Raw genomic sequence first — 19077 nt, 5'->3', positions numbered from 1 at the left:
TAAATGAACAAGCTTTATTAGTAGAATTATATGTGTTTTTGTTATACAGAATAAGCGTTTCGAATATAAAGTTTTAATTATTGTGTAAGAAGATTTATTAGGGGACAAGTCCTGTTTTGTGTATTTTATTATATGCTTAAGGTGTTCCGCACGGTCTTCGTGCCATTCCAAAAGAGTTGAAGACGTACTTGGAGTCTAGACGTCCAAAGTAGTCAAAGGCGACAAAGTGTCTTCTGCACCAGCCACGCTGTCAAGGAATACCGACGACCAGAAGTTTACATCAATAATGCGTATATGAACATACTGAAAAAGTGCTTGTCATTCATTACCCAAAAAGCCTTCTGTAACAAGATACTTATCACCTAATATGTGATGTATTTAAAGGTGCAGTAAGGGCCTTAAAAGATTGGAGTCGCCACCTCATGGTTTTTAGTAAGTATTGAGTTACAGTTATTCTTCGGGTAAGAAGAATATGAAACAATTCGGGTCCACAGTATAATCTGAGCTGAAGATCACAATGAGGTAACTTAAATATAAATGAACTTTCGCAAGCTGAAGCATGTGGCATTGTGCAGAGACTTTAACTCTCCAATGCCAGAGAGTTAAACTGACAAGTAGTTGAACAATACTAATGTTGCAAGGAATATTAAGTATTAGTGGAAAAACTAGATTGGTTTTGTATTTTCATGACAGTGAGAACTTTTCAACACCTTAAGTGTGTTAGTTTGTTTACACTGGCAAATTGGACTTCACAAATGAAATGACAAGCAGGTTTTGAATAATTACTACAATCTGTAGCTGTCTCAGTGGGACAGATGGAATGGTGGCCAAGCAAACTTTGCTCAAGTTGGTTATTTCCATTCGTATAATATAAGACTCACCCACCTTTGCAGAAAAAAACACATGTTAATAACATACAAAGGGCATTATTAGTACAAAGTAAGAAAGTATTACACAATGCGCGATATCAGTTTTGTGGTTTTTACTGTGCAAACACACATTAACGTGCATGATTTAACAGTACAAGGCCAGGAGGAGGAAAGGTGAAGGTAGTGGGAGATGAAGGATGTCAGACAAAGTATGAGTATTAATGTACAGAGACAATCCTGTCATTCTACACATACCTCCGAAATTCTAACTTCCAATTCTAGGCTTTTATATTTTTCATACATAAGCCTTTCTCTCTTATTTGTCTACAAATAATACATTTCATAGGCTTACTATTATATCTGCTCTTAAAGATAAAAGAAAATAATTTCACTTAAACCAGAAAATAAATTTTAAAAAATGCTGTTGTATCTCTATAAGAAAGGCAACACACTTGCAGTGGCACAAAGTACACTTCATCCCACTGCACAGAAATTTGCCATGCATAGGCCGGTGAAGTTTGGCAATCTACGTAGCTAGCCCCGATCTTGACAGTGCACCAGTACGTCTTCTTATGTACTTCGTTGTTATCTTCAACACACTTTGATATTTTCAACCTGCAGGGTATACAGAAGAGATTACAATATGATCAGTGCAATCTCTCTATAGAGGGAAAATTGATTCTGGAAAAAATCCTCTAGATAGCACAGCCATTTCTCTGCAGTGTCTTTTCTCCCAGGAGCACTCATTGCACAAGGTGTGCTGCAGAAATTCTGTGAAGCAGCGAAAGCAGCAGGTGGGTGCTGGCAGAAGTAAGGCAGGTCGTGAGTCGTGCCCAGATAGCGCAGCCGGTGGAGCATTTGCCCCCAAAAAACAGAGTCATGGTTTGCCACGCAATTTTAGTGTTGCAGTAAGTTTCAAATCTGTGCATACTGTGCTGCAGAGTGAAAATTTATTCTGAATGCAAATGACATTTCAAAGGACTTAATATGTTTTTCAGTGCTAGAGTCAAAGGTCCAGCTTCCATACCCATCAACGACAATGGAGAATATGTGACACCCAAGCATTCTGGTTCTCAGTTGCAAACAGAGATCTGACTCATTAAGAATTTTCCCATTTTGATGAACTGTAACCTGGACTGTTAATTGTAGAGTTTTCCTCTTGCTTGGAGTCACATTCTTGACCAAAATCCTACTTGTTTGTCCGATTGTCGATACTTCTTCAAAAGTAGTGCTATTTTATTTTGAAATTTGTTTGCATTATCTGTTTTGAGAATACTACCGGTCTGGCCTCGGAAGGTTAGTAAGTAGGCCGAAATTTTCACAGCACTCAATCTGTTTGCATTCCATTGAAGACAGGTAAAATCTAGATAAATGGGATGTTGTCAGATGCAGAGAAGAGTCAACTAATCACCTTCTCAAATAGTACAAGATGGGATCTGATAGCACCTCAGCAGGACAACAATATCGATACCTGGGTGCAACACTGACCATTGGGGACTAAACACAGGGGAGGGTGTAAACTGGATACATAAGTCTCTGCACAGTGTGGGCAGGGTTACAAAGGAGAAAACTGATGTCCCTTGTAAAACAGCAGTTGAAGTACCCAGCAGGAATACGGGATACCCACCAAAGAGAAAGGTACCTGTGAAAGCAGGTACCAGTAGTGCAGTAGGGGCAGCCAGGGGTATGGTAGGATGTGTGTGTGTGTGTGTGTGTGTGTGTGTGTGTGTGTGTGTGTGTGTGTGTGTGTGTGTGAGAGAGAGAGAGGAATCGTAATGCAGCTGCCAATGTTGTTGGGTAGTATTGCAGAACGCGATTCCCAATTAGTAAATAACCTGATGCCATGTTTATTTTTTGTACTTACATTATTTTACTAATAAAAGATGCATCATTTTACTACATGCAGCTACAATTAAGTGATTTCTGTATGATTTATGTAGTGGACTGACAAGGCAGCCAGTCCACAGTGAAGTAGCCGAAAGGGCACGCGTCAACTCACGCCGTCTGGCGTGAAGTCTGGAACAGGATAAGTTATGAATGTGATAAAGAAAAGAACGTAGCTACTAGAACACTTAACTTTTATATTGTCCTTTGGTATACAGCATTCTTGATGATACAAGTGACTATCTTGAGATACATGCAATGGTACAAATGGCGCCTTGCTAGGTCGTAGCCATTAACTTAGCTGAAGGCTATTCTAACTGTCTCTCGGCAAATGAGAGAAAGGCTTCGTCCGTGTAGTCGCTAGCAACGTCGTCGTACAACTGGGCGAGTGCTAGTCAGTCTCTCGAGACCTGCCGTGTGGTAGCGCTCGGTCTACGATCACCCAGTGGCGACACGCGGGTCCTACATGTACTACTGGACCGCGGCCGATTTAAAGCTACCACCTAGCAAGTGTGGTGTCTGGCGGTGACACCACAATTTATATTTATTTTGTACTAGTATCAGTTCTTATAATAGTTGACTTTTATTAATAAGTTATCGTGAATACTGTAAAAGGCACTTGTTACAATAGCTTACACATCAACTTTCAGGAATAATGAAAATGCTATTTGAAGATTTGTTTCTACAGAATTACCTTCTGAAAATGTTAATTTTGAAATTAATTAGTTACCAATATAAAATTCTATGCAATAATTAACACTTTGGTGACCAAACCTGAGCTTCGGTATGGCCGCAACTTTGTGTTTTAGACTGTGTCCGGATATAGGTCGGACTGTGATTTTCTCAACGCATGAGTAAACTAGACTCATTTTGTATGAGAACAATGTATGGACTTCTTGCTACCTGTCCCTTGACTGGTGCTGCCTTCTGTTGTCAGTTTCTAGAATTATATTGAAAGAAAGACTAGCGAATGTAACAGCTGCTGTTGCAACTGGGTGAGCTAATGTCTGATTACACTGATGTAATTTCGTGCATTTACTTGTGAGGTTTTGCAGTTTGCTGTAATTCTGCTACATCATGTTCGTTGAGTGAGTAAGAAATTTTGGAAGCTAAAGAGGAAGAAATTGCTCAGTAACTTACCTTGCACTTTTTTTGTTGGAGGATAATTGCACTTTCTGTCAGTTTTATTTTAAAATCTATAATCTATAAAAAAAAAAAAAAAACTAAAAGTATATACGAAGAATAAATCTTGAGTCTGGTCCTCATTTTAGCACGCATTACTCTCGAAGATATATCAGCTACATATTATGTGCCCGTAACACTTCAGATAACGGCGTAAATGCATGGTTTCGTGGCCCCAATATTTTTCTAAGTGGCTGATCTCCAAAGTGTTGACCAACAGTTATGTACTTCATTAACTGTTTTTTGAATTTCATAAGCAGTTGTACTTTCAGATTTGAGATCGAGATTTAAACACCAAAAGTACCACAAGAAGTCTGTAACTCTCTGCAAATTAGCAGTGTTAATTGTAATTACACTGAGATGACAAAGTCGTAGGATACCTCCTAATATCATGTCAGACTTTCTTTTGCCCGGTGTAGTGCAACTCAGCTCGTGATCCCCTGCAGAACTATTGAGACAGGCTGTCTCTATGGTCATCATGCCAGTACAGGTTTTTGTGCACAAACTGACCTGCCAATTATGTCCCATAAATGTTGTGTAATCTGGATGGCCAAACAATTCACATGAATTGTTTTCCAGTCATCTGGTGTTGAACCGATATGGTCACAAGCCCAGGAGAGACACTGCAGGCTGCTAGAAAAGACACTTGCATTGGTCATCTACTGCCATAGCTCATTAATTCCAAATTTTGTCCTAAGTCCTAAGTGATACGTTTGTCGTATGCCCTGCATTTATTTCGTAGCACTGACACTTTGCAAAGGCTGTTGCTCTCGGTCAAGTGAACGCCGTCAACTACTGCATTGTCTGTTGTGAGAGTTAATGCCTGAAATATATTCTCGGCACCCTCCAGACTCTGTGGACCTCGGAATATTGAATTCCCTAATGATTTACAAAATGGGATCTCCCAAGCATCTAACTCCAGCTACCATTCCACGTTGAAAGCCCGTTAATTCCCGTCGTGTGTCCATTATCTCTTCAGAAGCCTTTTTACATGAATCACCTGAGTACAAATGACAGCTCCACCCCCCTTTTATACCTTGTGTATGTGATATTACCACCATCTGTGTATGTGCATATTGCTATCCCATGACTTTTGTCACCTGCCATCAATGGAATATGACTTTCTGTTTTTGAAAATTTTATAAATGGATCACACACTTGTAACTGTGATGCAGTATTTGATCGGCCAGTATTCCAAAAACACTGTTCGAGGTTCAGTATGTGGTGGGCCACTATCTGAGAACAGTATTTGTTTGGTTGAGCACTTCCTGGTGTGAAAAATGACACTGGTTTCCATACAATTTGCTGTGTGAGTGACATTAGCTACATGTGACGATATTTGTAATGATGTTTTGCATCTGGCGAAAATAAAGAAAAAGAATAATCAGAATAAATGTATCAAGTTATTGATTTATGACAGCCACTGTAAACCAGTATGCACTGCTTCAAAGGTAAGTAAATTATATTTTACTATTGTTCTAACTACATCCGTTTCAATCTTGCCACACGTCTGTATATTTGGGTTATCGTACCGAGAAAAATTTTACATAAAGATGAAAATGGATTACATTGGAGTATGCATGTGAAGACATAGGACATAGGTTAGTCTGTGTAGGTGTATACAGTGTATCTCAGGAGGAATGATCAATATTCAGGGATATCACAGAAACCCTAATTTGAAACAAAAAATTTCATATGAGTGTATGCCCTGTGCCGAATGGTTTCCGAGATAGAATACATTTAATGTTCATTTGTCTTTGGGCTTTATGCACATATATAAGTCTTGCCCAACCAACCTGTGTTCAAATAACACAGATATCATCATCATCATCTTCTTCTTCTTCTTCTTTAATAGTTTCCAGTCTCAGGCTGAGTCTCTGTGGAACACAAGCCTCACCATCTAGTCGTTTCCCCGCCATCTTTCTGTGTTCACTCTGGTCCAGTCCCCCCCCCCCCCCCCTTTTTTTTTTTTCTCGAAAGACTCCTCTACACCTTTCAGGCATCTATCCCTCGATATTCCTCTAGGTCATTTCCTCCACATCTCCATTTCGTGTATTGTCTTGGGAATCCTTTTGTCTTCCATTCTCTTTAAGTGCCCATACTATCTTAGACTTGATGTTTCTATCCTGCTGTGTAAGAGTTTCTCTTTCACTATTTCCCTTCTTCCTTCCTTCCTCATCTTCTCTCTCCTTGTTATCCTGTCCTACTTCTGAGGAACTTCATTCCACATGCATTTAATCTGCTGACATTTCTTTTCTTCATTACCCATGTTTCAGATGTGTTGGTCAGTATTGACATGTAATAACTTCTATATACTGTTTCTTTGCCTTTTTTGTGGGATGCCCTAGATGTACCATCTGCAAAAAGAACTGATGAAATGTTGACACTGATAGGCAAATCATTAACAAAGAACAGAAAAACAGGATTAAGAATATAGCCTTGTGTGACTCTTAAAAGAAGGCAGGTTTGAAGGTTGTGTAATGTGCAACTGCTGCATACCTTGGCTACTTGTGTTCTATATCGGACACCATTCAAACTAGGGCATAGGTACATATGAAGTTTTTTTGCTTCAAATGATTGTTCCTGTTGTCTTCCTGAGTATTGACCATTCCTTCCAGGACACCATGTATGAGGAAAGAAAAGCCCATCACTACAAGATAAGTGTGTTATCATGAAACAACAGTGGAGAAACTCTTATATTGCTAGAGGAGTAACGGAGTGAAGCATTTTACCAGGAGATCTCTGTCCATTTCCAGAAAGCGTCCCTAAACTTGACTACCTGCTCCAACATTGGCAAAACATCAAAGTTTGTGGAAGATAGGATAATGGTAAATCTGGTTTTATAGTAAATGATTGTACAATAATACTAGGGAGATAAAGTAATTATACAATGATTTTTTCCCTACTATATGATTTTAGGACATGCATATCTGTTCAATCCTCTCTTTAGGACGGGACTTACGTGCCGCACATGCCAGGCTTACCACAGTGGCGTCCAAATTACATTTTCTGTGGCAGCCACGGCGACTCGAGTGAGCTCGCCGACCAGTTCATCGAGCACTTTTTCACCCTGTACGATGGTGAGGTTCGGACGGGGCTTCGAGGCTTGTACCATGAGGACGCCTACTTCTCTCTCTCTAGCACATACTATGCTGGACAGAGCACAGCAACCAGTAAGGGGTAAGTGCAAATCCACCAATATTCTCTCACTACCTGTTGCAGGCCCCTTGAGCATATTCTGAGCAAGAGTATAGTCTGTCAGTAAACTCAAGAGCGACTGAGTTCCCACTCTGCCTACCCAGCTATGTCACAAGGCACTTCTACAGGCTGTTTCACAACGTAGTACCAGCCCTGCTATGGCATGAACTTTAAATCTGTGGCGACGCCGCGTACAGATACGTCCCGGCAGCATTTATTTTTAGATAAGTGCGTTAAGAACATAAGGAATACAAAAGACGATAACTTCAAAACACAACATTATAGAGTAAATAATATTAACATAGGAATGGAAGCCAGGATTCTACTGCAAACATAGAGCTGAATGCCTGTTCATGTGAATGTATGATACTCTACTGCTATTCATAAAATGAACCCCATAAAATGCAATAATCTGTAGAATTTAAGGCTTATTCTTACTTTGTGTTTGTACTAAAAGGTAGAAGTTTCCTGTGAAGGGCTGCATCAAAATGTAACAGTTCTTGCAACATGAAGAGTGTTTAAAAAGCAACAAGAAATTTATAATTTTGGGTGTTATATTAGTCCGATTTGCACTACTTTTTTTGTCATTGTCTTTGTAAACGTGTCTGAAAAGTATCGGTACAATGTTACGCATGTTGGGTATTTACTCTGTTGTCAGCTGTCAAAAAGATTACATGCATTCTTGTAGTATTAATGATTATTTGCTTTGTATATACCTGTAAATAGATTAGAGAATCTGTTTTAAATTTTGCTATAAGAATGGAATAAAGTGTATCAAATTTTTAGAAATGTTAAATATTACTTTTTATGAGTCTGCTATTAGTAAAACAAGGGCATACAAGTGGTGTAAAAATTTCAAAGCAGGCCTTAAAGGACAGCGGTTTTACAAGCTTGGATGAGACTAAAAATACATAGTTAAGAGACCTACAAACTATCCTGAAAAAACAGTTCCTAATGTGTTTTGGGAATTGGAAAAAGCACTGGCATAAGTGTGTAGTATGTAATGGGGAATATTTTGAAGAGGATAACATTGCTGTAGATTAACAAATAAAGCACTTACCAAAAAATAAAAACTAATATGTGAATGCACCTTGTTTACATAGAAGTCCAGAATCATCGGTGTACATGTTTCGAAGGAAATTTCAGCAGTGTTTAGGATAGCTATTGTTGTATATGTTTCAAGCAGTATGTCTTAGAATCAGGCAAATAGTAACTGAGATAGAGATTTGATGAAAGAGTAAATTCAAATGCTGCTGTTCAATAAGCATCAAAGGTTTTATGTGATTGAATCACATTCTATTTGTGAAAAATCAATTAATTTTACCATGAAGTTCTTAAATGGACACTGATTTTGTACAACTAGTGATAACGGTATTTATTGTTTTGGACCACATATGCCTGTATTTATCTTGGAAAACTGTTTAACATATTTACTACCATATAGTACATTTCTACCACAAGAAACTTTATAGTGTATGAGCTTAGTCATGCTTGAAAGCATGCACAACGTATTTTTTAAGAAATTATTCATTGCCTATTTACATACATCATAATTTAGAAGCCATTATCAACAGTGTCACTGTCATTATGGTCATCGTCATCGTCGTCACTTTCTAAATTAATGACTACAGCATCTAGTATGTCTTCAATAATCCCCATCCTTATCCCAGTACTCTCGTTCAAGTTTCTCCATGTGGAGGCCGTGTGCACTCCAGTCATTTAGTCTGGAATAAAAAACGGAAACTCAGAAAATTGTTCATCAACTGCAGTAACTTTGTCATGCAAATATCTCCAATAATATTTCTTCCTCTGATGAAATTTTTGAGTTTTGCCCTTGCTATTTCAATTGGGTTTTTATGTCACAGTTGTATGGTGGAACTTGGAGCACAGTATGTCCACGGGCTTCAAGTACTTTATTAATTTCAAATACTTTGTCTTCCGGCTTATGGTGTTTAATTAAATCAAATAATTTTTTTTATCACTAACAAATCAGCTTCCACCTTATTTTTTAATAACCATTCAGTCATTTCCCTTTTATTCAGGGACCTAGTTTGAGCTTTGTTATGCTCCTTGTTGTGATATGAAGCGTTGTCCATAACGATAACACAGTTTGGTGACAGATTCAGAACTATTTTAGTCGATATCCAATTTGAATAATTTTCTTAGTTCTTTTGACCATGGTAATCTCCTGTTGCACATACCACTTTCTAAATTAGCTGTGCGTTGGGTAGAAACCCATCTTTTGATCCAACTGTCTATAATAATGGGTTTCCTCCCAAAATTATTAGTTTTCCATTGTGGCGATTCCAGTAAACCATGCGGTTTATTTTCGTGTTCCTTCCTTATGTGTCCTATTGTGGTGTGTCTGACATGTGCATAAATTGCACCCCTTCGATTGGGACTGGTAATATTAACCAACAGTTCTTTTTGTGTCACCTCTTTAACACACGCTATAATAACATTGGAGATGATCAAATGCTTGATACTCCACCAATACCTCCATTTCTTTGTGTTCTGCACATTTTCTTGCAATGCAGGCCAACTGTGCATCACTTCCAGAGACCGAGGTGTATCAGTAAGTGTACAAATTTAACTGCCTGACACTGGCAACTAAGATCCCACAAACAGAAACGATATATATCACTGCAGGCCAAACCCCAATGCTAGTCAGGTAACATGCAACCGGTTTTGGGTGCCCCTGTAGGCCAGGGAAGAGTACTTCTGGAAAACGCCACATCCCCCACCAAAAGTGTTGCTCTCTCTTGAGTTTATAGGCAGGCTATACAGGGTGATCTGCAGGGAACAGATCATTTTCAAATGAGCAGTAGTATGTTGACTTATGAGAAAAACACCTTTATTTATACAAAATTGAAAGATAACATTTTCAGTTTGTTTTGCATAGAGTACTTGCCCGCGAAAGGCAAAGGTCCCGAGTTCGAGTCTCGGTCCGGCACACAGTTTTAATCTGCCAGGAAGTTTCATATCAGCGCACACTCCGCTGCAGAGTGAAAAATTTCATTCTGGTTTACATAATCACTCATTAAAAGTTATGTGATCCTGGTGGCAGCTGTTCTCTCAAAAAGAATTTCCAACTCTCTGCTAGGAGTTACTCTTATCTCAGGCCAACAGATGTTGGTCAGTCAAATCCACCTATTCTTTAATGCCTTCTTTCAACAAAAAAAGTTTGGCATTTGTTGACTGTGGTGCTCTGTCATTATTATTGAGTTATGATGTACAGTTCCTTGGGAGCTACTACTCCCTTTCATTGATTTGCTCATTTTGATATTTCTACGCACTCGCCAATATCTCTCGACTGAACTTCATTTCTCAATGTGCTTGAGTAATCACTGGAAGTGAAGAGAGCAAGCCAATATCCAAATTCTCAAATTATATATGACACCTCTCAGAAAAAATGTGACATATATTGCACTCTCCTTTTACAGTGATCATTCATACCTTATTCTCATTACTTGGAATGCTATTGTCATCCCAGCTTGCAGATACGGTGTGTCTGCCCACTTCAGCATACATGCCCATAAAGGTATCACACTTCTGAACAGCATACTCTGCTAACTCATTACTTAAAGAAAACTTCTATGGTGGTGATCATCATTCGTCACTTCGGTGGAAGCCTTTCAAGCACATAACTTCATCAAAGTGATATGTTGCACTACATAACATCAACATATTCTTTCAAATAGCCCCACAAGCATTCACGTCTGATGATCGTTGTGGCCATGTCATGTCACGGAAAAGGGAGAAGTTACCACAGAAAAAAGGATATACAGGGTGTCTCTCTCAAACCTCCCTGATTTCAAAGACCCAGGAAAAAAAACCACAGTAGATATGACAATGAAAAATGCACCACATTGTAGGGCATCTCAAAGAATTTGTTTATTTATTATCAGTACACCTCTACATGTGAACCATTTGTAGCATGAAGAATATCGAGTCTATATTCAATTTCCTGCCAAGTTCTTTGTAACATTTCCTCTGTTATTGTTGCAATCACATTAGTTACACGATGTTGCAATGTTGGAATATCGTCCCCATTAACCACATACACATGGTCCTTCACGAATCCCCACATGAAGAGATCAGGTGGCGTAATGTGGGGTGAATGTGGTGGCCAGGCAGTATGTCCTCCGCATACGATCCAACGATTGGCAAATTTCGTATTCAGGAACTTGAGAACAGCCGTTGACCAATGCGATGGATATCCATCTTGTTGAAGAATGATGTTTGGTTGCAAGTCTTGTATCTGAGGGTACACAAACAGCACCAACATTTCTAAATACACTGACTTATTCACTGTTTGTTCCGCAAAGAAGAACGGTCCAACAACCCTGTCATGCATTAGCCCGCACCAGACATTTAGTTTAGGGCTATCACGAACATGTTCAATGACAATGTGCGGATTTTTTAAACCCCAAATCCGAACATTATGCCTATTAACCGTTCCTGGTAGATGAAAGGTTGCTTCAGCTGAGAATAAACATCTTTTCACAAAGCTGGCATCAATATCAATACTCTGCAACATATCTGCAACAAACTGTTGTCGGTGTGGTTTGTCGATCGGCGTCAGATGTTGCAGAATTATCACTTTGTAAGCACACATACAAAGACGCTGGTGAACTACATGATGCAATGTTGATCGAGGTACATCAGGTTGCCTAGATGCGTTATGAATTGACTTAAATGGACTTCTGAGAAACGTTTGTCTGATGTCCCCCACTGTCTCTTCTGAAACTCCATAACGTGCACCAACAGAATGTTTCAGAACACTTCCTGTTGCCAGAAACTTCCTGTACCATTCCTTAATTGTTTACACATCTGGGGGATCACCCTCATACACACGACAATAATTTCTCTGCACAGTCACCGGTAATTTTGTTTCTGCAAACCACACTACTGCCTGTGTGCACTGCTGTTGAGTCGCCATTTTCGCTTCATGCAACCATTCTGCACTCTGGCGATGATACTTGGCACTTCTGACACGGGAATATAAATTATTTGAGATGCTCTGCAATGTGGTGCATTTTTCATTGTCGTATCTACTGTGGTTTTTCTCTCATGGGTCCTTGAAATCAGGGAGGTTTGAATGGGACACCCTGTATTGTTTCTCACTTTCCTTTAAATAAATATCTTAGAATTTTAAGCTGTCTTAAATCTTTTACGTGACAGATTTTTCCATAGTAATAATTCAACAACCAATAATCTCTTACTGTGTCCTCTCTCATAACTTTATGAAAACACTTTTCTATTTGCATCAATCATTTCATGCTTCCAAAATATAGGGGAAATCTGTCAAAATAAATTATTCGGCCAGTGTAGTTTATTTGCACTCTTCATTGATAAAATATGAGGGGATGCTGAAAAGTAGTGCCTCCAATTTTGTCATTCTGTTCTCGATATTAGTTGAGGTACTATATTTCAGGTATATCACTCAGTCGACTTTCCCTCTTTGCTGACACAAGTTGCAATTTTCTGCCACTAGAGGTCCCTCTACTTCAGCATGACAAAGCCAGACACGAGTGGCCTACACGTATAAATAAATATTTGTAATTATTCTTATTCGTGCCAACCCTTTACGGCAAAGATGTTGTAAAGAGGCATGATTATATCTGAGTAAGCTGACAGAAAATTGAAAGCTGTTTATCATTTTTTTTATGTACCTCAATTGTGTTCCCCCCCACCCCCCCACCCCCCCAATCCCCCTCTTTCCTTCACCAATCTCAATGCCGCTCGGATTTTTGAGCTGATGCAATAGAAACGTATGTACGTGCATTCTCCCAATATCATGTTAATTAAGAGTTATAATGTGCGAAAGCCACAAGTGTTCATTCTACTGTCGAGCTATGTTCAAATCTCCACATACTGATGTAATGAGGACTTATAATTTTTAATGGACCTCTTCGGAGAAGAAATCAACCTGAAGAGAGAATAGTCAATGCAGCCATTCTGGCATTGTTGTACATCATTGGGGAGATGAGGTACAGCAGAACTGAAAGAAATTAATCTTTAATCAATGTTCCAGAACTGCCACAATGTTTCTTAACCTTCATGCACCCATACCTGCCTGCATTTCTGGACTTACAACTTCTGGTGTGGCTAAATGTGCATTAGCATAACTTATCAGCTTTGAACAATTCACACGATCCCTCTCCCTAATCATGCATCTGGCGACCTGTACTAGGACGTTGACATCGGGAGAGAGTTAGCACATTTGTAATAATTTACAATAATTATACAGTTTTGTAAATCTGCTATTATATTAATTGTTGTCTTTCTTTGTTTCATGAATGGGATTCTATGTTATCATTACAAGGATGGAAATCACGTGATGTGCAAAACGTTAAAGATAATTAATTGGAGAATTAATTCTGGAAGGAGGGAAATGTGTGCATACAATTGAGTTACAAGGACAATGTATTTGGATACAGTAAGGCACCACTGAATAGGTTTCATAGTGGTATCTTTGCTATTACAAACAGAATATTCCATTTTCAGAAGTATTCATTTATTTTGTCATTTTGTAAAATTATAGAAAAATGAGTATACAAGATAGGCACATTGTTGTTAGTCCATCGGATGGCCAGGCACAAGATGTCGCCAGCATGGACATGGCAACAAATGAAATCAAAACTAAAAATGTCGGTCGCAGTGACGATGATCAATTAAATTTTTCAATTAACACGGACACAGATGATAGTTCTTTATCATTTGAAATGATACGATGATGACAGTAGATGAGACAAGGTAACAGTTTTCTTCAAGGAGTATTTTTTCACATGGTGAAACTGTAGCATGTGACAGCGCAGACTTATGAAATCATTCTTTGCCTGCCACACTTACACCTCATGCAAACATGATTGGACAGGGTGCATTGCGCACACCGGAAACCCCGATCATGATGCAAATGTTACAATAGTTACTTAAGCAAAGCTTCAATGATTTCAAGAACAAGTTTAAGGAAGAGGAAAAACAAACACTCAAACAAAGTATTCATGAAAAATTTAATGATTTTTCCTAACAAAATGAAAAATTTAATAATCTTAATGAGCAAAATCAAACACCTAAGCAAAGCATCGATGAAAAATTTAATGATTTTACAAAACAATAGACAGATGTACAAACGAAATTACTTGAACAGCTAAAGCAAACTATTGATGCCTTCAAAACTGACATAACAACAGTTCAATGACTTGGCAAAAGATCCGTATGCTGATCTTTCAAATGAATTATCGAATAAACTCGTAAGTGTGGGGGAAGATCTAGAAACATAATTTCTCACTGATTTGTCACAAAATATAAAGCCAAAAAGTGAAATTAGTGGATGAGGTACAAGAACAGTTTGCGGAAAATGTGAAGGAAGTGTCTGAGGCTCAGACAGATATGCAGCAAGAGCAGTCACAATTGTGCCAGAATATAAATACACTCAGTGTTACCATTGATGGGTTGCAAACAGTGTACAAAGATGTACCTGAACATGTGCAATACCTGTCATTGCAGCTAGGTAGCATAAGTTTAAATATTCAGCTCATGAGAAAGGAGTAAGAAAGGATAGATAAAGAAATTGAAGGAAATTAAGGGATAGAGCTGTGGCTGGTAGGCTAGACCAAGGCAGTATCCTAGCACAGAAGGTTTTCCAGGAACACAAGGGTTATATGGGTGTGATCGAGGAAGTGATGAAGGTACAGAGGGCAGAATTAAGAGCTGAAATAGGTCAGAGGTTGAAAGCAGTGGAGGAAAAACTAACATTGTTAGTAACACTGAAAAGGAAAGAAAACATTCAGTCCCAAGCTATCTGGTGTCAACAGGCTGAATAGATAATCTACCCACTCCTAAACCCTAACCTGTCAGGTAAAATAGATCACAACTACAACATTCAGCAGTCGCTACTGACTTCTGTCCCTGTCATGCAGAGGTATTCAGAATATGATCTGATACATCAAAACAATGCCACACCGCCAATGTACAGTGCTGTGTGCCTTCCTGCTCTATTCACAAATGAAGGCTTATTACAACACTTTTTCTTCCAAAGGTAAGCGAACAAACTGTCATGTTCATAAGAGTCTTCCAGAACATTTTGCCAAGGAATTGGAACAAAATGTGTAAGATACACTTTGTGGTAGGTTTTAATCAGTGTCTTGCTGTGAGCTACTGACATGGCAGAAAAATGTCACACATATAAACTGTTTGAAAGAGCATTCCTAGATAATTTCTGGTCCATCGCATTACAAGAGAGATTGAGATGCAAAGTGTTTAACCCAGCTCCATTCAGTAGTAAACACAGAGGGCTCAGAAGGTACTTCGAGAAGTATCTAAATAAAACCAGCTACTGGACAAAACTGGTATCACATGTAGATATCCTAAAATATTGAAAAACCAACTACTGGCTAACATAAATGAGAAATTAATCATCACTACTGAGCACAATATGAAGGATTTCCTCTCAGTTCTCTATTCCACTGATCTTATCTACGAAGAGAGAACTGAGCAATCACAAGTGACAGCACGCAGGCTGACCCCGCATGAACTAACGAACAACTCGGTGGAAATGGCAATGACAGCCAGCATTGGTTGGCAGCCATATCCCCCTTGCAACAATACCAACAGGAACCAATCTGGTAATGGAAAGGGACAAAAATTCAAGCAAGGCTGTAAAAATAACCAAAGACAGAATTTTAATCGGTGAGGATTTAATGACCGCAGAGTTTATAGCCAGCAAGCGTACAATGTGCCACCGACCGGGGCCTGTGATCCGGCAACTGGGAGGGCAGAATGCAAACGGGCGACAAAATAATCTGCCACCGCCTGACTACACTACAGTCAAAATTATGTTTCAAATAGCGGCCAGGGACAACAAGATTTTGAATCAAGCTCCTAACTGGTAAAACCAGATGCATAATGTGCACATAGTTGAGGTTACCTGTAATGAGGAGGTCAGTGCTCAGGCTATGTCAGAAAACTTGAACTGGTCTTGATAGACCCCCATTCGATGACCAGTTATATGGGTAGGGGCATGGAACTAGTTAAAAATTGTTTACTTAGATATGATAACTATAGTGATATTAAAGATGACCTGACCCCTGATATCGAAGATGATCTGTGTCAGGAAGATATCACCAACTGTGTAGACAAAACGGACAGGTATGCACTCGCACACACACCCAGATCCAACTGCACATACACAAACACAAGCAGACATTTGTAAAACAACGTCTGCATGTGTCTGTGTATGTGCAGATGGATATGTTTGTGTGTGCGAGTGTATACCTGTCCTTTTTTCCCCCTAAGGTAAGTCTTTCCGCTCCCGGGATTGGAATGACTCCTTACCCTCTCCCTTGAAACCCACATCCTTTTGTCTTTCCCTCTCCCTCCCTCTTTCCTGACGAAGCAACCATTGGTTGCGAAAGCTAGAATTTTGTGTGTATGTATGTGTTTGTTTGTGTTTCTATCGACCTGCCAGCACTTTCGTATGGTAAGTCACATCATCTTTGTTTTTTTTTTATAAAAAAAAATATATATATATATATATAGACACACACACACACACACACACACACACACACACACACACACACACACACACACACACACACACACAAACTCCCCCCCCCCCCCCCCATGGACCATGGACCTTGCCGTTGGTGGGGAGGCTTGCGTGCCTCAGCGATACAGATAGCCGTACCGTAGGTGCAACCACAACGGAGGGGTATCTGTTGAGAGGCCAGACAAACATGTGGTTCCTGAAGAGGGGCAGCAGCCTTTTCAGTAGTCGCAAGGGCAACAGTCTGGATGATTGACTGATCTGGCCTTGTAACAATAACCAAAACGGCCTTGCTGTGCTGGTACTGCGAACGGCTGAAAGCAAGGAGAAACTACGGCCGTAATTTTTCCCAAGGGCATGCAGCTTTACTGTGTGATTAAGTGATGATGGCGTCCTCTTGGGTAAAATATTCCGGAGGTAAAATAGTCCCCCATTCGGATCTCCGGGCGGGGACTACTCAAGAGGATGTTGTTATCAGGAGAAAGAAAACTGGCGTTCTACGGATCGGAGCGTGGAATGTCAGATCACTTAATCGGGCAGGTAGGTTAGAAAATTTAAAAAGGGAAATGGATAGGTTAAAGTTCGATATAGTGGGAATTAGTGACGTTCGGTTGCAGGAGGAACAAGACTTCTGGTCAGTTGACTACAGGGTTATAAACACAAAATCAAATAGGGATAATGCAGGAGTAGGTTTAATAATGAATAGGAAAATAGGAATGCGGGTGAGCTACTACAAACAGCATAGTGAACGCATTATTGTGGCCAAGATAGATACGAAGCCCACACCTACTACAGTAGTACAAGTTTATATGCCAACTAGCTCTGCAGATGACGAAGAAATTGAAGAAATGTATGATGAAATAAAAGAAATTATTCAGGTAGTGAAGGGTGACAGAAATTTAATAGTCATGGGTGACTGGAATTCGGTAGTAGGAAAAGGGAGAGAAGGAAACGTAGTAGGTGAATATGGATTGGGGCTAAGAAATGAAAGAGGAAGCCGTCTGGTAGAATTTTGCACAGAGCATAACTTAATCATAGCTAACACTTGGTTTAAGAATCATGAAAGAAGGTTGTATACATGGAAGAACCCTGGAGATACTAAAAGGTATCAGATAGATTATATAATGGTAAGATAGAGATTTAGGAACCAGGTTTTAAATTGTAAGACATTTCCAGGGGCAGATGTGGATTCTGACCACAATCTATTGGTTATGACCTGTAGATTAAAACTGAAGAAACTGCAAAAAGGTGGGAATTTAAGGAGATGGGACCTGGATAAACTGAAAGAACCGGAGGTTGTAGAGAGTTTCAGGGAGAGCATAAGGGAACAATTGACAGGAATGGGGGAAAGAAATACAGTAGAAGAAGAATGGGTAGCTCTGAGGGATGAAGTAGTGAAGGCAGCAGAGAATCAAGTAGGTAAAAAGACGAGGGCTAATAGAAATCCTTGGGTAACAGAAGAAATATTGAATTTAATTGATGAAAGGAGAAAATATAAAAATGCAGTAATTGAAGCAGGCAAAAAGGAATACAAACATCTCAAAAATGAGATCGACAGGACGTGCAAAATGGCTAAGTAGGGATGGCTAGAGGACAAATGTAAGGATGTAGAGGCTTATCTCACTAGGGGTAAGATAGATACTGCCTACACGAAAATTAAAGAGACCTTTGGAGATAAGAGAACCACTTGTATGAACATCAAGAGCTCAGATGGAAACCCAGTTCTAAGCAAAGAAGGGAAAGCAGAAAGGTGGAAGGAGTATATAGAGGGTCTATACAAGGGCGATGTACTTGAGGACAATATTATGGAAATGGAAGAGGATGTAGATGAAGATGAAATGGGAGATACGATACTGCGTGAAGAGTTTGACAGAGCACTGAGAGACCTGAGTCGAAACAAGGCCCCCGGAGTAGACAACATTCCATTAGAACTACTGATGGCCTTGGGAGAGCCAGTCCTGACAAAACTCTACCATCTGGTTAGCAAGATGAATGAAACAGCCGAAATACCCTCAGACTTCAAGAAGAATATAATAATTCCAATCCCAAAGAAAGCAGGTGTTGACAGATGTGAAAATTACCGAACAATCAGTTTAATAAGCCACAGCTGCAAAATACTAACACGAATTCTTTACAGACGAATGGAAAAACTACTAGAAGCCGACCTTGGGGAAGATCAGTTTGGATTCCGTAGAAATACTGGAACACGTGAGGCAATACTGACCTTACGACTTATCTTAGAAGAAAGATAAAGGAAAGGCGAACCTATGTTTCTAGCATTTGTAGACTTAGAGAAAGCTTTTGACAATGTTGACTGGAATACTCTCTTTCAAATTCTAAAGGTGGCAGGGGTAAAATACAGGGAGCGAAAGGCTATTTACAATTTGTACA

The 19077-nt window shown here is 39.4% G+C and overlaps 1 protein-coding gene across 4 annotated transcripts in view; it reads left to right on the top strand.

Moving 5' to 3' along the window:
* LOC126210640 (nuclear RNA export factor 1-like) overlaps window positions 1-19077 on the top strand; it is a 140879-nt gene that overhangs the window by 80977 nt on the left and 40825 nt on the right. For all 4 annotated transcript variants that reach the window (XM_049939958.1, XM_049939959.1, XM_049939957.1 and 1 more), the window contains one exon: window positions 6886-7115. In XM_049939958.1, the coding sequence (XP_049795915.1) occupies window positions 6886-7115 (230 nt within the window). The remainder of the gene's footprint in view (window positions 1-6885; window positions 7116-19077) is intronic.

This window comes from Schistocerca nitens, chromosome 10 (genome assembly GCF_023898315.1).
Source record: "Schistocerca nitens isolate TAMUIC-IGC-003100 chromosome 10, iqSchNite1.1, whole genome shotgun sequence".
Classification (NCBI taxonomy): domain Eukaryota; kingdom Metazoa; phylum Arthropoda; class Insecta; order Orthoptera; family Acrididae; genus Schistocerca; species Schistocerca nitens.
This window is presented reverse-complemented; position numbering and strand designations above follow the sequence as displayed.